Source organism: Citrus clementina, unplaced genomic scaffold (assembly GCF_000493195.1).
Source record: "Citrus clementina cultivar Clemenules unplaced genomic scaffold, Citrus_clementina_v1.0 scaffold_7, whole genome shotgun sequence".
Classification (NCBI taxonomy): Eukaryota; Viridiplantae; Streptophyta; class Magnoliopsida; order Sapindales; family Rutaceae; genus Citrus; species Citrus x clementina.
The window spans coordinates 8693253-8716843 of NW_006262075.1; the positions used below are offsets into that span (position 1 = coordinate 8693253).

At 33.9% G+C, this 23591-nt stretch overlaps 3 protein-coding genes across 4 annotated transcripts; 2 read left to right on the plus strand and 1 right to left on the minus strand.

The window, feature by feature from the left end:
• The first annotated feature begins 405 nt into the window (after positions 1–405).
• On the plus strand, positions 406–3233 carry LOC18037069 (NADH dehydrogenase [ubiquinone] 1 alpha subcomplex subunit 2). The gene is made up of 3 exons (XM_006426861.2): positions 406–533; positions 991–1097; positions 2883–3233. The coding sequence occupies exons 1-3, from the start codon at positions 448–450 to the stop codon at positions 2984–2986; spliced, it is 297 nt and encodes a 98-aa protein (XP_006426924.1). The 5' UTR covers positions 406–447; the 3' UTR covers positions 2987–3233.
• Positions 3234–11514: 8281 nt separating this feature from the next.
• Positions 11515–14707, plus strand: LOC18037070. Its single transcript, XM_006426862.2, has 4 exons — positions 11515–11968; positions 12799–13243; positions 13374–13489; positions 14146–14707. Exons 1-4 carry the CDS (start codon positions 11566–11568, stop codon positions 14565–14567), a joined length of 1386 nt encoding a protein of 461 aa, XP_006426925.1. The 5' UTR covers positions 11515–11565; the 3' UTR covers positions 14568–14707.
• Positions 14708–19006: 4299 nt separating this feature from the next.
• On the minus strand, positions 19007–22167 carry LOC18036454 (auxin-responsive protein IAA27). 2 transcript variants are annotated; one of them, XM_006426863.2, is made up of 5 exons: positions 21334–22140; positions 20531–20760; positions 20002–20143; positions 19554–19615; positions 19007–19366 (listed from the first exon to the last, which is right to left on the minus strand). In XM_006426863.2, exons 1-5 carry the CDS (start codon positions 21894–21896, stop codon positions 19329–19331), a joined length of 1035 nt encoding a protein of 344 aa, XP_006426926.1. In that variant the 5' UTR covers positions 21897–22140; the 3' UTR covers positions 19007–19328. The 2 variants fall into 2 exon arrangements, with proteins under 2 accessions (XP_006426926.1, XP_006426927.1); XM_006426864.2 differs by lacking the exon at positions 19007–19366 and having other exon boundaries at positions 19497–19615; positions 21334–22167.
• Positions 22168–23591: the final 1424 nt, after the last annotated feature.

The window sequence follows — 23591 nt, forward strand, 5'->3', positions numbered from 1 at the left end:
AGGGTAACTAGTAAATCCTTGAATATGGTAATATACATATACAGCCGGCTCCATATACATAATATATTTTACTCCATAATTAATTTCTAAATCCTTCGGAGTGGGATATCCTAATTAGGAATTAATGCTACTGAAAATTAACCAAGTAGAATCCGTACATATTACAAGAATCAAGCATTCGAATATATTTTTTCTGTTAAGACGCCCTTAGCTATCAAATAGTGCCAAAAGTCGTAAGCAACATGAAAGATATTATTTAGTGAATATTTAATTGTTTGTAAACGCTAATAATTTCTTTGAAAATTAAGTATACTATAAGAACATTTTTGGGCCGTCTATCTGGATCGCGGGTTCATTCAAGGCCCAATAAAGCAACCATCCTATTTGTAGACCCTTTAATTTATTCATCCGTTTCAAGACAGAAGCGCGAGCGAGCGAGAGAGAGAGATGGCATGGAGAGGACAATTATCTCGGAGCATGAAGGAACTGAGGATCTTACTCTGCCAGACTTCTCCTTCAAGCTCCTCCACTAGGTATACGTGTACCCTTTACTCTTGAATTTGTTTGATTGATAGATGAAATGAATTAGCATTATTTCAGTTTCTTCAAATCAACGATTTTTGGAATTGGGATACCTTCGGATTCTGATTAGTTTGTTAATTTTCAGTAGCATTTCTTGGGATATCCAATGATTTAGAAATTAAGGGGTTAAAAATTTAATTTTACTTACATATATATGTGTATGTATTACCATATTCATGGGAGTGGAAAATGAGAATGAAGGCAGACTATGCATTGGATGCTCACAGCTTTACTGAATGATACTGACTATTTCTGTGTTTGGTGTTTTAATAATGTTAACTAATTTTGGAAGCTTTATAACTTTGAGTAATAATAAGTTATAAACTTGTTTAATAATTGATAATCAATCCGCAAGAAAGAACTAGTACAAACTAATTAGTTTTCTCATAAGTTTAAAATGAATTGCAGATCCTTTGTAGAGAGGAACTACAAGGAGTTGAAGACTTTAAACCCCAAACTTCCTATCTTGATTCGTGAGTGCAGTGGGATTGAGCCCCAGTTATGGGCTAGATATGGTATATCTACTCTTCCTGCTCTTTGATTTCTTCATGTCATTTTTTGTTACCTCCCCCATTATACATTTGCATTTGAAGGTCTTTTTTCTTTCTTTTTACTCTCTGCTTTGCTTTTTTGAAAAGTTTATGGTCATGTCTCACTGCTGCAAAATTTTATATTACTATAGAAAGTTCAACAAATATTTGTAGGCTAGAGCCTAATTATAACCCATCTACAATAGTTTCCAAATGTCAGGCTGATATGGTATTGAGCTTCAATATTATAGGTGCTCCTAGTGACTTCTGCTATTAAGTTCTCCTAGGATGTACAAGGGGTCTTGGTCCTGATTTTGGTTCTCTGGGGATAGGGTGCGATTGGGTATTATAGAAAAGTTGAAAAGAGAAAAACAAGTACTCCATATTGCTAATAATTTGTTTTGGCCTTTCTATGTCCAAACAAATGCTGGTTTAGTTGAGAATAAAACAAAAAGAAACAATAGAATTTATGTGACATGTTTAAAGATGAAAGGAGGAGGTCTTGTGTTCATTCAGTTAAACATGGTTACTATTTTCCCTTTCATATTATGAGTATTTTATATATAGTGACAGTATGAAAGCAGATATTCATTTGATTTTTGTACACCACTGCAGCTGAAAGAGGTCCCAGACCTGAAATTGATTTTGCATTTTGAACTCTTTTGTTTTACTGCATGGCAACCAGAAAAAATTTCTCTCAAATAAAAAATGCTTCAATATCTTATAGATGAAAAAGCCTTCTTAGAGATCTGAGTAGGTTGGTGTAGTATTTGTGTTCTTTGGGCAGTGTGAGTCTTCTAGGACAAAAAAGACATAGCTGATTTGAGTCGTCTAGAACAAGAAAACATGGTTGATGTTGGATAGGAATCATCCATAAGCCATCTTTACTCTACGTAGCTGTTTATTTCTTTTGGAATATTGTAGCTTCTACCGTCAAAGAAATGTATCATGGCCAGATTTTTGTCCCAATCACCATATGCTACATATCCAACCATCTTCAATGGCTAAGAAACTTTTCCCTTTGGATAATCCTCCTGCTGTTGTATGCTGTGTCATGGTTATCCATCTTCTTCTAACTTTTCAAACATTCAAATGAAATGAGTGCTAATGGTCAGAACATGTCGGATATATAAGTCCATTCATAGGAAACCAAAGACTTTCCTACTTTAGGTATGAATAGTAATCAAAGTTATTAAATAATTTCTGTACCTACTTTCTCTTGAAAACAGAGTGCATTTGAAAAAAAAAACAAAAAACAAAATTCTTATGTTTTAATGATTAAATAAATCAAGAAGCTGCACATGGTCATTCTTTCCTGTTTACTCTGGAGGCCTGCTGAGTTAAATTTTGATGCACATTTAAGAATTTGAAAGATCCAGCTCCTTATTGAGTTGTTTTGTGTTGCACAATGACCAAAAGTTTTTAACTAAGTTTTCATTTGAGATCCCAACTCTTTGTATTCATTTCACGATATTGGCCCCTGGTATCCACGTTAGTGTTCGAAAAATATTAAGTTTGTTTTGCTGGGCGTGAGTCTTGATATGTTTTTTCTAATTTTTTTTTTTTATTGTTGGATGAACGTTGTTGTCTTATACTTATGTGCCTAAAACATCATACTAGGCAACTTACATTTCATTACTGATTAAGATTGCTCCCTATTCATTTATGCATGACACTAACCCATTTTTATCCCTTGCCACTTTTGTGTTGTGCATTTTACTTGAAACTTTATGCTGTTATCTCGTCAATTGACCTTTCATATCTACACAGATATGGGTGTTGAGAAGGGCATTGGTTTGGATGGTCTGAATGAGGCACAGATCACAAAGGCACTCGAAGACCTTGTCAAAGCTGGGGAAGCCCTTAAGCGTTGATATTGCTACTCTTTGATCCATATGAGATGAAATAAATGTGTTAGAAAAATCTTGATATGACCAGTTTGCTCTTTTGTTTAGCAATCATTTTGATGTACTTTGCATGGTTGTCCAATATCTTGATTATTGTCTGCATTAGCATATTATACTCTCATCCATATCTTTCAGCTCAATTAGTGCTAATGTAATACCAAAATAACACTGATCAGGGATTATCTTTGAGATTAAGACTTATCTTTTTCCTAAATGTGTTTATATTTACTTTCCATACAACATGGAATATGCCCCTTATTATCAAACGATCTATTTCGCATTTGCTTGAAATACAATGGCTTTACAAGGAACTGAAGAAGAGAGATGCCAATTGTTGTAAATTTCATAGTGTCAAATATTGGCGACATCATCTGGAACCTGTCATATTTAAGAGCTTTATGACAACTAAAAGCCGGAAGCCTCTCGATACGAATAGCTTGATGAATGCATGGCCTGTCCTTCCGCAAGGAACTCCTCGGCTTCATTGGGTTTGGTGTTTCAACGTATCTGATCGTTGAATCAAAGTTAGCACTACTGATCATTGAATCCGATGGTGATGATGTGATCAGTTTAATCACAACGAAGATCCAAAACAGAAGATGGGTTGGTAAGGTGATTGAACAAATCCTATAACTCAACTCAGAAACTATATAATGTGAAGGATGTGCGAATGAATGGGATGGACAAAAAACTTACTAGTGATTGCAATTTGTTTGAACATCTTTTTTTTTTTTTTTAAACTACTGCTGAGGTTAGAAATGCGTTAATATCTCTGAAGTGCCAGAGGTATGAAAATCAATGCATCCAGCAATGATGTTCAAAGAAATGAAATTGTTGATCCAAACTCAAATACGCATTTGTCTCCAGTCTCCAATTTGTGCTTCCTCAAAATTCACCTCACCCACGGCTGAACACTGTGATAATCATTCAAGAGCAAACAAACAATCAAAGGAAAAAAAAAAATCAAAAACAGCAAACACAAAGCAATTAGCAGAGTTAATAGTGGCTTACAGAATGAGCCAATCCCCAGATACCAAGGCTTTATATAGAGCCTCAATGACATCATACGACATTGGTCAGCCTGTTTTGGATTTGTTATGACAAATTAGATACATCATCCAAAAGCCTCTTCAAGTATTCCGGTATACAATTTGCAAGTAGTATCATTGAATCTGCAACAAGTTTGGGCTAAGAAAGAGGGGCTTAAATGATTGAAAATCGATGGAACTAATTATCCAGACTATTGAATTAAATTATATTTATTTACTAACGCTTATTTTTGATGCAATGCGTGGGCTACGTTAAATTTTATTTAATGTAGCAAAAACATTTTTACGTACTTGTTCAACGCTTATTAAATTGGTGAATAACTTAGAATTACGTTTAACCAACAATAAAAATTGAGAATTAAAAAGTTTTTGAGAATTCGATACACAATTACAGAAAAACAATTGGGCATATTCTTCTGCACCATGATGGTTTTCATGTGATGGAGATTTCAACCACCTAGGTCGCTGCAGCATAAGCCGACCCAGTGAATATAGCCTCTGCCTCTACAAATTCCACATCACCAAAGAAGTCTCTTCTCGAGTTGCGGCAGCATCCATGGCATATCTTGCTGAATTTCTACCAATTCCACCCAAACCAACAACACCCTCTCATGCTTTTATAGCTTCATAGAACCAATAAAAATAAATAAATCTTAAGCCTTCTCAACAGGTACATCGAAACACCATTCCAAATGCAGCTGAAGAGATCAATCTGGAAGGTTAGGCCTTGCCTTCATCAAGCTATTTATCAAATTATTAGTAAGTTATTCCAATTTTTTGATTAAGTTCATTAACTCTTCTTTCTGCATTTTATATTCTTTTTTTAATTATTGAAATCCAACATTTTACGTGAATGTTTCAAGATTTTTTTTAGATCCCTACTTCTCATTAAAATTTATCAAATTCTTGGTAAATTATTTCAACTTTTGGGTTAAGCTCTTCAACTTTTGTTCCCACCACTTTTTAGTTATTTATTTATGCTCTTTTTATTGAATTCCAATATTTTGAGCAGGTGTTTCACGTTCACTTTTTAAATTCCTACTTTCCATTGCAATTTATAAAGTTCTTAGTAAATTGTTCCAACTTTTAGGTAAATTCTTTAACTCTTGTTTTCACCACTTTTTAGTTTTATATTCATACTTCTTTTATTGAATTTCAATATTTTTGGTGGAAATTTCAAGTCTACTTTTTGAATCCCTACTTCCAATTGGAATTAATCAAATTCTTTTTGAGTTATTCCTAATTTTGGGTTAAATTCTTTTCTCACCACTTTTTGATTTTTTTCTCACCAACGTAGGTCTAAATTCTAATGCAATAATGCTGGAGACACTTTGGTAAAAAAATTTGGCATTATATAACATAATTTATATAAAAAAAATTAATTGAGTTTTACAACTATAATAAAAAAATGTGGTCAATAAGAAGATTTTGGAGGATTAATCAATTAAATCCATCTTAATTTATTTTGTTGTGACTTATATTTTTATTGTATTTGAACATTAATGTTACTCTATAATAAGTTTAATTTGACCATTTTACACTCATATGATAAAAGTACCAAAATACCCAAAAAATTTACTTTAACTTTACTAATTTTTTATGAAAAAATTGTTTGTAAATTATGTATAAGTGCTACATATTATTATGATTACTAATGTTCAAGCAAGGGTTTTATTTTCTTAAAAAAAGGCTAGATTATAAGTTATAAAACTAAGGGTCAATTGAGATTGCAATGATTGTTGAAATAAGTTGTTTTTATTGTACGGATGAAAAAAGTTGCTGATTAAAAAAAAGTGGCATGGTGTTTGATAAATTATTTTGTTACGGTTGCTCTAAGTTTGAAAAATAGAGTAATGCATTTGATAAATTTTAATAGAAGTGTTGTTTTATTATATAATGATCAAAATAAATATAAGTTTAAATTGTCAAAACTTATTAAATAAGCTACTTATAACATTCAACTTCAATCCCAAATGAGACCTAATTTTTAAACCATTAGATACAACAACACAAGTTTTTAGGGGTAATTTGGTCATTTGATGTTATAAGGATAACTAGTAGTAAACCATTAATTTTGTTAAAAAATTACTGATGCCATAAGAGTATTTTAGAAATTTTAGTATTATAATATTTATACAATTTATTAATCAATTATTTTAGATATACAAATATTCAATTTATAAAAACAATCAATTTTTATAAAAGCACTATCTCTTTGTAAATAATTAATTTCGCATTTTATTTTAATTCAGAGGATTAAATTGTACTTATACACTTTATGGGTAAAATAGACTTTTATTATAGAATTTGTTATAAATTATGTTAATTTTTAACAGTTTGTGGTAAAATAATGCAAATTAAAAAATTAGACATAAAAATTAATTATATAAAAACTTTGATATAAAATGATATGTCAAGAAAAGTTTAGTAGTTTAATGATAATATCTAAAAAGACAAACCCTATACAACCACAAATTGTCAAAATATATAAGCAAAAAAATGGCATGCTAGTTCGCGCTCTCGAACCACAACATGACGTGTACGTCATACGTCCTCCCCATCTGGAAATGTAGCTTCGATTGCCTGTCCTGAAACAGCAAGTTTAAACATCTTGCTGACCTTCTTGTCCCTCTGCAATAGCATGTAAAAAATTTGTTCTTGAAATTTAAATGCATAATCTCAATTTTGAACTAACATAATGCTTGAGGCTAATAAAACTAGAAGTGGAGCTATTGGCACCCCTTTAAAACTCTTATCAAACCCATTTGTTTATGATTTTACAATTTCAACCTTAATTTGAATTATTTTATACAAAACTTAATTAGTCACACCCATCTACTTCAACAACAATATCGTCAACAATCAGATTTGTTGTTTATGACTCAGATGTAGAATCTCATTTACAAACCATTCATTAAATAGCATCAAATGAATTATTCAAAAGAACAATTTTGAATAAAAGACAAAGACGAATGTAAAAGTAAAATAACTTTAAAAGTATACAACTGTTTGTGGAAAAAAAAAAGGAAGAAGAATAAGGTTTCACTCTTATTTAAAGCCTAAATCATAAATTCAATGGTTTGAAAAGAAATCACTCCAAAATTAAATTTAAAAGGTTTAAGTACTGAACTTACGATGTTGAATACATACAACCATTATAAATTTAAAATGAAACAAAAATGTCATTGAACTTAGAAGAGTTTCGTTGAGAGAGAGAGAGAGAAATGAGCTTTACTGAAATTTTTGTTTAGAAAGGTAATCAGAAGGTTATTTGTGGAATTAAATAGAGATTATTTTTAAAAGGGGTTCTATGAGGACATTTGAGGGGTAGCGATAGTCCACCTCTAAAACATAAAACTAAACATCAATCAATAGAGAAAACATAAACTTAAACACCAATCAATAGAGAAAACATAAAACTAAACATCAATCAATAGAGAAAACATAAACTTAAACACCAATCAATAGAGAAAACATAAACCTAAACATCAATCAATAGAGAAAAAACTTACATCGGTGACAGCAAAGATTGAGTCCAGAAACAATGACAGCATCAGTTACCAATTCAAATCTAGATACTTTAATCAAGCCAATATTGGTTGGCTTATCAGCATTAGTTGTAACAGTTCCACTCATTCTATTAACGATCGTTATAATCCCTATGCGGTCGCATTCACACTACGAAGAAAAAATTAGCCCATACAAATGACACAAATAATACATGAAAAACGAAATTAATCGTTTTAGTTTACTTCTCTTCCAGTCCATCAAAATTAGAGTGGAACTGAGGAGAAATCATTTGCTAGTGTTACTGGACCTGGTTACCACTATGACAGAGAAAATTTAAAGTCATTGAGCTCTTCATATTCATGTTTGAAAGCTTCAGCACATGGAGATTTCAGTGGCATTGCTGGTCACTTGATTCATTTGTGTCTTAGGTTGAAATTTGCACATTGCCTTCTTCACAACCTTAACAGTCTTACAGGGGCCACTTTATCTTTTTTTACGTCCATTTGCTTTAAAAAAAAATCAACAAACGTAAAAGTGAAAAAGATATGTATCTCAATCATAAATAAATAATAAGCTTGGCTCTCGTTATTAAAGAAAACACGAAGAAAAGGTGGGACCACATCCAAAACGCCTTGAGAAAAAATGTGTAGTGAAAAGACAAAACCTAATGATTACTTTGCCCAATGGACATGTGGGACTATATTTAGAATGCCTCGAGCAAAAACCGTGTAATGAAAATGCAAAATCCAATGGTTACATCGAGAGTAAATTTGTAATTTTAATAGATTAAATTAAATTTCTTGAAATCAGCTTGAATATTTAGTTAAATACATATGCTTTGAAGTAGCCTTTAGTTTGAAGTAAATTACAGAAAATTGTTTGAATTTTTTATAAAATGTAATTTCTTTCATACAATTATAAACTTGATGCTAATTTTGAAAATTTATTTAATATTTGATGCAATATAGGTATTTTAAAATAAATTTAAGTGTAAATGAAATTTAAAAAAAAAAATTAGTTGAGCATTAGTTGAAATGAAGGTGTTGTCAATTGACTAAAAACTCAGAGTAAATTCAAGTTACTTCAATATTTGATGAACAAAAATGTTATCAAATGGTTTTCTTTTCTACATTTTTCTTGTAATATTTTGTGTATATCATTGCATAAGCTTTGTGAAGACATCATACAATTAAACTTTACTTTAATGTAAATATGACATACAAAAAGATACATCATTCTATGTTATATGACAACTTATGTTATTCTGTAAAATTTTTCCTTTTTGACTCCATTTACATGGGCCATGTCCAATTTTTACATATATGCAAAATAAGTACCCATGCAAACTTCATTTTTGCTTGGAATAATAAAAGCATACACAATACTGCCAAACTTCCTATAGATTAGGTCATTAATGGGAAAAATCACAAAAATGTTAGAATCATTTATAATTATAGAGAATGTAAGCTTAATAGAAAAACTTGAGAGTGAGGTATACATGGTACCGGTACCTCAGGTATACCTTACATTAAGCTCAATGTTAGAGGTAACACATAAGATCTTATTATTGGTTTAACAAGTCTCCTTATTAGGACATTCTCTCATCATGAAAATTCTTCAAGTGTTTCATAAGTTTTTTTATTTCTTTTTCCTACGTTTTAAGATAAACAAAAGAAGTAGTGGCAAAGCACAAGAAGGTTAGCCTTTGATAATACACTAAAAGATTATTACTTTAAGTTTTATTAGAAAATAAGATGACATCAAGTGACCTAACTTCTCAACCCTATCATTTTTTCCGCCATTTTTGCAATTTATATAACATCAAAAGAACATTATAATCCATATAAATCATTATTTAAAAAGTGATCAGGCATGTATACGACACATAACTCGCCTATAAGTGTTACACTCAATTAAAATGATCTTATAGGTGAAATTACTTACATTTATTGCAATCATATATTCAAGAATTCAAGCATCAATATCAAATAAAATGAACGAATAAATAATCATACAAAGTATACGATATGCTAATTACTAAATAAATGTTTAGTAAGTTGAAATGAACTTATACCTATGTGAAATTACTTTAGCAACCAATGATTATAATAAAAAAAAAAGTAAAATGTATTTATTTAATGTTTTGTTCACTTTTTTCTTATGTTGTAAAGAGTACATGAAGTAAGTGAGCCATTTACAATGGTGGAAACAACAATACCAAAAATGCAAATAGAAGTGGTCAATTTTATGAATTTGCCCAGTGAAATGTTCACGATTGAAGAGAGAGCAAAATTTGAGTTAACTTTATAAAACAACCAAGCCTTATTAGTTTCGATAAGAGTGAAAAGAGGGTCAACAAATTAAAAGGAAATTTCTTAACTTAATCCTCAATCTAACTCATATTCGACATCAAAAACTTCAATCATAAACATTTCACCACCTTACTTGTTTTCTTGGCATTTTACAATTTTTTTGTCTTTGTAGATTATATGTAGTTGTATTGGTAACATGAATAGGGATGGCAAACAGCGGGCCTGGGCCGGGCTTTTTCAAGCCCATGTCCAGGCCCTCTGTTAGTTAAGTGTATGGGCCTGGGCCGGGCTCGGGCTTTAGTTATTTATTTAAAAATTTTTAAATTATTATAAATTTGAAATAAATTAATGATCAACAAGTTATTACAATCATAGATAAATTAAAGAAAATCAATATTTCAAATTAAAATAATTAATAAAGCAAATAAAAACTCATAACTTTAATTTTCTTTAATACTGGATTTTATAATTCAAACGCTCTCTTAATTAATTGACACAAAAAAGAGAATTTAGTATCATAATTTTAGTTTTTTTGAATCATAATTGATTTATAAGTTAAGAATTTAAGTTTTCTTTTTTTATTTTTAAAGTACTTTTCAATTTTAATTATATTATTCTAATTTATAAAATTATTTTTTAAAAAAGTAGTGTACTTGGGTTTTATCCTGGCTTTTTTTCTTGGGCCCTTGTCCAGGCCCTCATGGGTGAGGGTCGGGCCTAAGCCCGCGGGCCTGGGCTGGCCCGAGCTTTTTTGCCAACCCTAAACATGATCTACAAAAAGCAAACAGTGAACAAAAATTGGTAACGTTAATTCTGGTAATAGGAACATAACACAATTCACAACTTAACTATAAAAAGCAAACAATGAACAAAAATTACATACTTATACTAATAACATGATCTACAAAAAATAATGAAAATTTCTCAAAGTTGGATCTTTAACAATAATAGAATTAACAAAAAATTAACAAAATTCTAATGTCAGTACCATAGCAAACGGCAAAGAACACATTAACAAAAAGTTATGCTACAAAATTAATATTATAATCTATGAAATTCAAGTATTATTCACAACAAAAAAACAATAACAATTTAATTAACGAAAAAATTAATGAACAATAAGCCAATAAAAAAGAAGAGTCAACAACTCATAGTGGAGAGCGCAAACAATAGTGGAGTCGGCTGTCCCTCAGTAGCGAGGGAGAGAGATCGGAGACGGAGGTTTCACAGTGAGAGAGGACTGGTCGATTTTCATCTTTAATTATTTCACTAAAACACGTCGTTTAGCTTCAACTCGAAATTTCTTTAATGCCCTTATATCTGAAAATATATTTTATGCCCTTATTACATCAACAAGATATCAATAAATTTTTACCGTTTTTAATGAAATTGTAGTAAATTGATAATTGCGCAAATATTTGATAGTAAAATATATTATGATACTAACATGATATGTAAGTATAACTTTAATAATAAAATGAGAATATCCCAAAATGTTATAAGCACTGAAATTTTCAATTGCATTTGGAAATTTTCTGTTGCATCTCCAACTTAGCAGCTCTCTGTTTTAATTAATTTAAAAGCAATGTTAATAATTTTATTTTTCCTTTTGAATTAAAATAAATCTAACGATAAAAACTCGACCGGCGCTCACTCCGTCATTCACTCACTCACTATGAACAACACAACAACACTACTTCGTCACCCTCACTCTCCACGCTCCTCCACTCCGGGCACCACGATGCTCGACCGCTCCGTCTCCTCGCGCCGTCATGCCGCCGAATCTGACGCCGTCGCCGACTCGCCGACTCCTGATCCATCTTCCGACGACGATGAGTCCAAGACGAAACGGCAACACATTTCCCTCTTAGCCTCTAAGTACCTCTCCCGCATCAGCCACATGTCACCCTATCTTGTCATCTGTGTTTTCGCCTTGTTCGGCGTCGTTTCGTTTATCTTTCATTATTCTCGTAACCTCGTTTGTATTTCCCCTTACGATCCGCACTCTCGGATCGGGCCCGGGCTTTACCGACCAGACGCCGCCGAGTCGGATTTTGGCTACCTCGGTGTTCCCTGGTGTAAGTCTCTAATCCAAAAAGCTTTTATGAAGTCAGATCTACATTTTAATTAATATTCAATTTGCGTATACTATTAACTGATTTGTATTTCGCTTCACTTCATGTTAATAGTTTACGAAGCTGCAGTTTTTTTTTTTAAATTAGCTAGGATTGATGATGTTGAAGAGTTTTTGGATCCTGTAGAGAGCTAGTTAGTGAAAATTTATGAATTTGTTCTGATCTTTTATATATTTATGAATGGTAGTATCTGTAATGTGGCTGTTTAAGAATCAAGATGACAAGTTTGAAGATAAAGTAGCATTTCAATTTAAGTGGGATCTCTTAGTATGCACTTTATTTATTAGCTTCTTTTTTATTATTTGTTATCACTGGAATTGTGTTAGGTCTTAAACTGTCAATGGATTTTGTTGTCAATTTGTGTTGTGCTTTATAAGTTTCATCGAGAAATAGATTGGTTATGGGTGTGCTCGAATTTTGTTGCATGCCCTAAAATCATAAATTTGGAATCAGCTTCTGTTCATTTAGTGGAGTTTGTCAGTTTCTGTGCGGAACCTCGATATGACCTGATATATGTTCTTTATAAAGATTTTTCACGTTTTTTAATTACTTTCATCTTTGGTTTTCAAATGAATGAGTATATTTTAGGTTAACTTCTACTTCCTTTCTTGATTGTCACTCAACTTGAAATTGAAAAATTTTGGTTGTCTTGTGTATTGTCTTAAAGAACGAATATTTTTTATCTGTTAGATTTTGTTGAAAGATTAAAGTTTGAATCCGCTTCTTTTAGTTGTTTACAGTCGACGTCATTTAATTATTATCCTTGTCAAAAGGCAGATCGAAACATGGAAAGACAGTTGAATGGACAACCAAGGATTTAATCAAGGGTTTGGAAGAGTTTGTGCGGATATATGAAACTCGTCCAATAAAAAACAACATGTACGGGATGGGTTTTGACCACAGCTTTGGGCTTTGGTTCATTGCTCGATGGCTGAAGCCGGATCTGATGATTGAGAGTGGTGCTTTCAAGGGACATTCAACTTGGGTTTTGCGGCAGGCCATGCCAGATAAACCAATTATTTCAATTTCGCCCCGGCATCCTGCAAAGTACCTACAGAAGGGGCCTGCTTATGTTGATGAGAACTGTACTTATTTTGCTGGAAAAGATTTTGTGGATTTTGGTAGTATCGATTGGGGGTCTGTCATGAAGAGACATGGGATTACCAATCTCAGCCGAGTCCTAATCTTCTTTGATGACCATCAGAATGAATTGAAAAGGTACTCACTTTCTGGCTTATGTGATGTTAAGAAACCTTTGCACTTCCTTGTTCTATCTATTGTAGTTTTTACGCATGCTTCTCCAAATTTTCTCAATGTGGATTCGTCTTAATTCATGCTTTCATGACAGACTGAAACAGGCTCTGAAAGCAGGGTTTCAACATCTTGTTTTTGAGGATAATTATGATACTGGAACTGGAGACCATTATTCGTTGAGGCAGATATGTGATCAATCTTATATAAGAGGTGCATGCTCTCCCATCTTTGTTTAATGTTTTATAGGATACATGCGAATATTTGCCTCAAATCCTATGATGTGTATCTCCATTATGATCTTTAAACTCAATGAATTTCCCTTCCTTTTCCTCAGAATTGTTTGTACTAGAAATTGCAATTGGCTGTCTCTCAAGGAAGTGAATTTGACATAATTGAACTTTTCAAACAATTTCGATGATTATTTTTACCACTGAGAAGTGTATGATATTTTATCTACAAGATGTATTTGCATTGCCAATAGGCTTAGAAAAAAAGGCATGTCTCAAAGCAGGGGCTTATCTGCATTATGGCCCTCTCCTTTGCCTGTGTTTCTTGTCTGATGTGCTATCAATAAGTTTGACTGTGACTGTACCCTTGACACTGACTCTGTGATTGGAATGTCCCACTCAAATTTCCCATAGTTGGAACTAATCCTTACCCTTTTCAGCTTTTTTGCTGGTGGACATGCGATCAGAAAAAGTCAACAGTTATAAATGTTGCTGTATGCAACAATTTTATTTCATTTTACCTTTGTCCTTTTCTCAATTATTGGTCTTATACTCTTATGTACTAGATGGATCATATTCATGGATTGAGGTAAGTACTGGTATATTTAACTTGTTTCGCCTTGCATATATTTTATCCAGGAGGTGGCCATAGCTGCTTCAGAGATAGCGATGAAGCAAGGATCAGAGCAAGAAGGAAGAAATTCTGGGAGAAGGCAGTAGATGTAGAAGAACTATGTGGGACGGGTGAAACTTGGTGGGGTGTCAAAGGGGAGATGCGAGATAACTTTAACCACAGTAATAAGCCTATCTCCTATGCTGAACATTTTCAGAACAGCCGGTACGTTGAATCAATTTTAGAGGTTTATTGGGAGCTCCCTCCTGTGGCTGGCCCTTCCCTCACCCATCAAACACGATATGACCCTGCTCGTGCACCCAGTCCAATTGTTGAAGATGGCCGCTATGGCTTGTTCCAGCGGCTTGGTTTAAGTAGGCTTGAGACCTCTGTATTTAATGGATATACCCAGATGGTATATCTGCAAATTTCAGAACAAGAGTCATAAAAACGCGGAGGAATAGATGAGACTGGCACCTTTTTTAGCTTTACACAAGATCACAAATTATGAGATGTGTTAATATTCATGTATTTTGCTGTAGCTGTTCAGATTAGAGATAATCGTGAATTATTGTGTGTTTTTTTTTTGGGGGGGGAGGGGGGGTGGGGTGGGGTTCATTAAATTAACTGAATCACATACTTTCAGAGCAGTTCTTTTTACTTCACCATTCTTGCCGATTGCTTTTTTTCTTTTATGTTATGATTTCCATATACGTAGATGTAACCTATCAAAAATCGATTACGATGTCTATAATTTATGTGGGATATTAGTAATGTATAATCCTAGCATTTTGTATTTAAATTAGATAAGTAAAACAAGTTTAACGAACCAAATTGAACAAATCGGTTTAAACTAAAGCGAAGAAGTGGCAGTGACCTATAAATTGTCATTATGCCAAAACCCGTATTCGTGCGCACGTACTTTCATAACCCCTTAAGCCTTAACTCCCTTCACCATGGCTCTTGAATTTCTTCGAAATTTTTGTTCAATTTTCTTAAAATCTCGTAGAGTAATTGGCTTGAAGTTTTCAATTCTCGCCCAATTCATCAGCTGTAAGTATGGTTTCATGCAATAAATAGCCCGTCAAAACCATAAGCTTGTACTATTTATGCTTAACAAAACAATTTCCTTTGAATGCCGATCCTGTTGTTTTACATTTATTTCCATCATTAAAGAATTATTCAATTTGGAAATTTGGAAGCTTTGACAGAGACATTCAGTTTCGTCTACGGCATGGCTTATTTCCGAAATGTAATCAATTCTCATTGTAATTTTTATTTATTTAATTTCACTTTCTTTCTTTTTTGATTAATGAAGGGCTCACGAAGAGCTAATGCAACACTAAACGAGAGTGTGCAATGCCATAAGCATCATTACCAAGTAAACCAACAATATCAGAGGGAGGAGAATGAAGAACATGCAAGCCTAAGGGTTTAGTTAGGCTATAGGAAGCAAAGAAATCTGCAGCACTATTTGCTTCTCTGTACACATGCTCCATGTGGACAATCCAGTCACGTGCTAATAGCTCCCGAATAGTTTTGACGAGAATTGCATTTTCGTTGGCTGGAGGATGAGCGCTTTCCAAAAGAAGCACTACGCTCTTATTATCCACACCCACCCGAAGATGTCTAAAGCCAAAATCCCAAGCCACTTTCAAGCCATGCAAGAGGCCCCACAATTCAGCCGAAAGAACTGAACACATTCCAAGGTTGACTGTGAAACCCATGAGCCAATTTCCATTATAATCACGTATCAATCCACCAGCCCCAGCATATCCAAATCTTTTCATGGCACCATCTGTATTTAGACTGACACACGGCCAAATAGGAGCTTTCCAACGAATCATTGTCTCCACTCTCGATTGTTTCCCATGCAAAGGTTGGTGAATGCAACGTAAAATCTCCTTCGTACGAGCTTTTATGTCTGTGGCTATAAAACCACTCTCCCACGAGCCATGATTGAAGAGAAAATTATTCCTCCAAAACCATAATCGCCACACCGCTACTCCAAAACAAACTCTCCAATACTCCTGACTTGTGTTATTTTTCTTTCTTATCAGATTCATCTGCAGCCAATCACTAAGAGGGCATAGAAAAAAGCTATGGGGGTGATGGTTAGGCAGGAGATGAGACCATACTCTCTTGGCCGTAACACAGTCACGGAGTGTATGAAGAATATCCTCAGCCGGCCCTCCACATCTATCACATTGAGTGGAATCAATCAAATGTCTCCTATTAAGTTCCTTCCTCGTTTTCAGCCGACCATGCAAGAGGAGCCAAAGAAAAACTCGGATGCTATGAGGGCCCTTCCAACTCCACGCCAAACACCAAAAGCTATGATCTCCATTGCCAATAGGATCATCCAACAGCTCATAAGCAGACTTTACAGAAAAATTTCCATTAGAGGAAGCTCCCCAAAAGAAACTGTCAGCTCCGTGAGAAGCTGTAGGAGGATGAACTGAAGCAATCTTTAAAAGGATATTATTAGGCAATAAGTGACTAAACAAAGACCAATTCCAGTTTCCAATTTCATCAACAAAATCTGCTACCCGTTTGCTAAGTAGAGTATTCGGAATTGGTTGTGACGTATGTGCAGCCAAAGGGCTTGAGGTTGTCACCCAGCAATCCCACCAAAACCGAACCCTCTCCCCATCACCAATGTTCCATCGCATTCCCACTCGAGTTTGCTCCCAGATGCTTCCCATTGCTTTCCACAAATGAGACCCATATCGAGTAGGCAGGCTTGTAGGAACCTCATCCAAATGAACCCCATACTTAGTTAATAGTACCTGATTACTAAGCTTCGTTGGTTCCGTAATTAGACTCCAAGTGTTCTTCATAAGGAGGGCATGATTCATAATATCCAACTTCTTAAAGCCGAGACCCCCTTTGCATTTCGGAGTGCAAATCATGTCCCAGTTTACCAATCTCATTTTTTTATTTTCAGCCGACCCACTCCAGATAAAACGCCGACATAGCTGATCAATTTTCATTTTTATGCTTCGTGGTAGGTTTGTAGTTTGCATCGTATACACAGGAATAGCTTGTAGAACCGATTGCGCCAAAGTGATACGACCCGCTAATGTCAGGTGAGAGGCATTCCATCTAGAAAGCCTTTGATCAACCTTATCAACAATACTCTGATGTGTTTGCTTCGAAATCCGACTATGGCATAAAGGAACCCCAAGTACTTTCTGTTTGGTCGTCAAGTAAACCAAGTCAAAATGTCAATAATGTTTTGTTATTTATTAGTTATTACATATTTAGAAAATGTACCAGGAAGCTTTAATTTTCTAATTGAAGGCACCAATCAACACATAATGTGTTTACTTACGCGGCATCCATGAGTGGTTTCCTTTTTTTTTTTTAATATGTGATTTTTTTTTCTCACCACAATTTGTTCTCATCCTCTGTATCGTGTCTTCCACTGATGTTGGCTTTTGAATAGAAAGCTGTTAGTATAAAATGACAAATAGTCCGTTTGAAAGTATGGTGAGGTAGTTGAGTTGTTAAAACTCAGCTACTAAGGTATTCAGTAATACTTGTAGCTGAATTTTGGTAGTTTAATAAATTTTTTTTCTCAACTTTTATTTTACAGCTGTAGCTTTTATTTCATAGCAGCTGCAGCTTAAGAGATATAGCACCTCACTCTAAAACACACCCAAAGTGAAGTTTTTTTTTTTTTTTTTTTTTAGAGACAAAGTGAGTTTTTGAATGTGTGACAAAGTGATTTTTTGACCAAGTGTCCTCATTTATATAAGCTACATGGTCAATATTTTTCCTTCAAGCTTTTTTGGAGGTTGAGGCTACAATGCAGATCTCTTGGTTGATTATAGCGCTTTGTAATCTAAACTATGTTAATTACTTAATTATAAGTCAGATTACGGAAAACTAATAATATAACGAAGGTTAAGAATGTACATAAGCTTATCGATTGTAATCTGCCCTTTCGCATGGTGTCTGGGGCCAACTTAAAAAGTTGTATTTCTTTCTATTTAGTGAGTGAGCCATCCATACATGGTCTTCATTGGTTCACTTTTAAAAGAGATTAGGTATCGGTTGACAAGCGTAGCACTGAGAATGCAACATCTGTGATTTGTTTGAAGGATGCTGTCTGAGTTACTGTGTGCATGTTGGCTTTGACGGCATTTCTTCCATAAGACACTGGTTGCTTACTGTTGAATGTTGACATCTTGTTCTAATTATTTTCGTTTCTCCTTCATTGGTATTTAGCTTCATAGGTTCTGTGGATACATTTCTCTGGTCCTTTACAAGTTTCATCTCCGTTTTTTGTTTCTCTTTTTTATCAGGAAGATGCGGAAGCAGGTGAGGATGAGGAAGATTAGTCCATCTCCTGAATTGGGGGCACCGCCAAGTCACTTTTGCTAATAACTTAAAGAGTTGGTTGCTTCAGAAGATGAAGGTCCCAACATGGACAGATCTTCATCCAGGATTTTCATTAAAGCAGAAAGGTCTCCTGCAAATGTACAAGAGGTTCTTGGGATCCAATTCCATTCGAATCAGATTGGGGTAAAGGGTCATTTTCTTCTTTTTTTTTCAATTGTTTTATTGTTGTAAATACATTACAAGTATTTTATGAACAGACACATCCAATGCCCAAGCATTTTATAAGAATACTTCTTTTTTTTCCCCTAAAGAAACATGTTGAAGAATACATGTCAAGTAACAATCTTACAAGGTAATTAACTGTTCACTAATACCAACAACTCATTAGCACACAAGTTTTGGGTTCTAAACTTGGAAACCAATGAAGCAATGTCAAGCTTGAAGTCCACTCCTCTCACCTAATTCTTGTTTTTATGGAAGACTGGTGAGTAAATTATTGACCTCCACTCCTTAAAATAAGGAACACGACACAAATGTCTATAAGCAGGAAGAGTTGCAAACTTGCAACCAACAAGCAATCCATTTATATTTTGTACACAAACTAAAAAATTACACAGAAAAGTAAAGAGGAACAAAATAATATACTAAAACAAACGTAGAACGGATATGTCTGCAGTGCTATCTTTGTCTAGAGGGATGTTTTCCCCATATTAACTAATTAAATACAGCAAACTTATGATATTTGATAACATTTATATAATAATAGGGTCCTTGAACAAAATGCCTAACATCTTTTCACGTGTTTGGATTCTGAAAAAAACAAATTTTCTCCCTTTTTAAGTCTTTCAAGATATTTGCGACACTAAGTTCGGTTCTTGCACTTCTCCATGGCCCTTGGAGCTGCAAAAAAGTAGATACTAGAGTCAGATTCAAGAATACCAGCAAAAACGAAACAAAAGTTATAGAATATTGAGGAAAGAATTTAATTTGGATTCAAACACATTAGACTCCAAAAGAATAAGTGCAATGGGATTTGAAGTTAACCATCAAAGATAAGTCACTTTGTACATTAATGAGTGATACATACCCAGTCCAATAGCCTCTGAACCTTTCATGATGCGAAGTCTTCTACACGTCTCAGTGAACATACTGTGATAACAAACAACAATAACATTAGAATGATGTACTTTTACAACTATGTATTTATTATAAAATTTAATAACTGTAATACATCATATAGGAAGATTTAGATCAAATTTAATAACCAACTTCGATATTCGCAATACCCTGTTGTTTACTAGATGCAAGTGCAACAAAGTGATTTCTCTATCCATGGGCAAAAAAAGTACCAACTTTCAAATGGTTCCAGATTAACATAAACTTCAAAATTGGTGGTTTGCTACTGTGTTAAATTCATGATAAGGCAAATTTACATCAACTAACTGCAGAGTCCAGTTCATGGATACAAACTTAAGAACTCAATACTAGAAGCCAATGAATTCATAAAAATGCCACAAGTAATGAAAAGAACTTACTCCCAAGGGACATCACCAACAAGCATCCAGTCACCATCCCTGTCTTCATATGTAAGCACATATTCAGAACCATGGAGAAGATCCATCAGACGACTCTCACTTAGGCCGTCTTGCCCCGGAAGACCATGAGAATCACATTGCCCTGATTCACAACCAATCATAAACATAAGTTGAAACCTGTTTGAGATATCTTAGAATATTCATGAATTTTCTCTAGAGCTCTTTGACCATAAAATGCCAATTTTGGTACTTATGCCTTAAAAGTCAATGTTGGCAGGAGAGTTACTCGAAAATAGTAATCCGAAGAAAGAAATTCTAATATAGCACGCATAAAATTGAGATCACAAACTTGTTATACCCATTGCATCACAGTGTAGAAAATGATCATATACTTCTTAGAAGGCAATGCTCTTACTCTGACTAATGGAGATCCAACAACGCAAGTATTGTTTCAAAACAGATTGACTTTTTATCTGTGTGTGACTACTGACAAAAACATATATGTGAGAAAAAGAGGAAGAAAGTATACCAATGGTAAAGCAGCTGAACATCTTCTCAAGAGCTGAAGAGAGTTCCATGTAATTGCTGTAGATTTTGAGATCAACCTTCCTTAGATATGGAGCACCATCCATGCTAACCTTTACATAGAGACATCCAGATCCCGACTTGCCTTCAGCGGCATCATTGTTCTTTACCAAATTAGAGGCCATGGTGTTCTTCCGGAAAGATCGAATTGGTGGCCATCCCACCACCTGTGCCCTGTCACGAAAAGATTTGTCTCAATAATGCATCCACATGAACTGTGCTCATACATCTATGAATACAACATAAGAAGAAAATGCAAAAATAGCTAAAAGGGAGCAAATATAAATAGTGCACAAACAAATTTATGATCTAGCTGTGAAAGAAGGGCCGATTATTCCATTTGAAGATATTTTATATGCAGCTCAGTGAAATTCTTCTCCAAAACACTAACTAAACCGAATAGACTAACAACAGAGAAACGTTTAAATTAAAAAAAATGAGGTGGTAATCATATACAAAGTAAAGACATAATAAGTTCAAAACAAAAGCGTAAGCATTGAACGAGCATCAATCGACCAAGACATTCGAAACTAAAGAAACGAGACACATATACTCAAGATTAATTAAAAATATACAATAATGTAAAAAAGATACATAACAGGAAAGCAGAACTTCATACAAACAAAATCAAGGCTGAGTTCTGCCCATAAAAGTCAATTCCTTGAGGCAAAAAAAAAACAAAAAAAAAGTAATAGGTATAAACAAAAGCAACCCATGAAAGAAAAAGAAAATTGAAGATGAGCTTACTTTGCAGCAGGGGCACTAGTTGGTTCATTTTCATTTAAAGCAGGGACTTGATTCTTCTTCTCTTGAACTGGCTTAGGAGACAGAGGCAAGACATCAACTTCCTTCACGATCTTGCACTTATCATCTAACCCACCTCTAGGAGAATACAAGACAGCACCTTTACCCAACTCGGCATCAGGTTTACCATTAATGGACAAACCCCAGTTGCGAGAAGCTCCATCAAGGGCATCAGAGAAACCCCTTTTAGCACCAGAGACTAAGCTCTTCAAAGGGCTAGGAGCAGCATACCCGTTAGTGTTGTTGCTGTTGCTGTTGTTGTTCTCAATATCTTTGCCAAAAAGAGACAGCCCATGTGATGGTTTCCTCCCTGGAGACTGAGACCCTGGTAAGCCAAGCCTCAGCTCAGTCTCCTTGAAATTGAGACATGCTTTGTTGCTACTCGTGTAGTTTTCTTCAGTACAAGAAGAAGAAGAGGAAGAATAGGAAAGCTTGTCAGAGCTTCTTGGCACTGAAGAAGACTCTGATAGGCCTATGTAATCATGCTCAAGTGGTGTAGTAGACATCAAAGGTTACTCAAATAAAAGAACCAACTGTTTTCGACCTTTTTTTCCAGAAAAATGCTTCAAAGAAGAAGACTTTGAAAGGAGTTGTTCTTGTGACTGTGAAGATAAAAAATGGAGTACTTCGAGACACACAACACTAGAGACAGTTAAGGAGAGGCTTATGCAACAGATGCAAGTGATGGGTCTTTTTGATGCAAAAAAGAAGGTTCCTTGGCCTTTCTGTAGCTACTTTGCCACTTGTTTATGGCTCTTACAGTCTTACTATTTTCTTGAAAGAATCATTCTTTTTCTTTTCTTTTCTTTTCTTTTTTCTTTCTTTCTTTTTTTTTTTTTTAAATTTTGGACTGCAAAAACTTACCTTTATGACTTACTTTATTATTTTGTTTGAAAATCTAAAGTTGGCTCATCAAAAGTATCTTTGGCAAATTTTAATGTACATAAATTTTTAGCCAAGTTAATAATGATTATTCGGCAAATTAAACAGCTAATTATTCTTTCTAATAAAAGTATATCATGAGGTATTCTAAAGCTGAGCTTCGTAAAAAGCTTTTATAAAAAAAAGTACGTAAATTTTTTACTCATGTAATCAATTATTAAAAAAGTAAAAATATTTTTTTATTGTGTCGGAATCAATTTTTCATTTAATACTGAAAATTATTTAGATATTTATAAAAGTTTATTGTATAATAAACAAACAAAAAAATGGTACGCAAAAAAATGCCTTTCTATATTTGCTTTGGATTTGCGCTGTCGCTGTTGTTGTTGTGCCAACTTTTTTTAAATCAACTGCACCGACGCATTACTGAGTATTCCCGGCAACCTTTTGCACACTGTTCTTTGTCTCACTATTGCTTTCGGGTACAATTTTATTCCTAATCAATTAGACCCCCACCTGCTAACCTGCGCCGAATCCCCGGATCAAGTTAGCGATGAAGAACAGTTGCATGAGGACAGAAAAACAAAATTAAAATAATTGACCGAATGTTTTGCCTTTTTTTTTTTTAATTTTTTATTAGAGTTGAAACCAAACGTTTCAAGTCTGTTATGATTACTCCTATTTTGGGATTTTCTTTTAAAGCTTTTTAGTGAATTTTTTTTTCTTTCATTGGGTACGATTTGGAAATTCAAGAAAAAAACAGGATGGTGCCAAAAAAATCTGCAAATTTGGAAATTGCCAAAAAGCTGAAAATGAATAATCAAAAGGAAATGCAGTGACAAGTCAACTGACAGATGTTAAAATAAAATTATTCCGAAAATTTTATAAATTGTCGTACATATTTATTTAAAAATTGGACCATTTATTTAAAATTAAAAAAAAACCTTAAATTTTAATTTAATCAATTAACTGACATGCATAATTTTTTTTTTTTTCATTTTTGGCATTTTCTATTTTAATCAGACAATTATTATTCTTTGCTGTCGCATTGCAGTGAATTGTCGGGGTGAATCTTTTCTCACCACGCCCGGATCCACTGTAATAATTGCGCAAACCGAAAGAGGGATCGCGTGCCAAATCCAACGGTGCATAACAAGTCTCAAAATAAACCGATGAGATTATTCCACGTGACACGTCATAGTGGTTGGGGGACATAACGGCGTTTCGTTGTTGGTGCTGGAAGAATTCAACGGAACACGATTCGATCGTTGACTCGTTGACCGCCGTAGTAAATCAGTTACTTGACCATTTACTCCTTG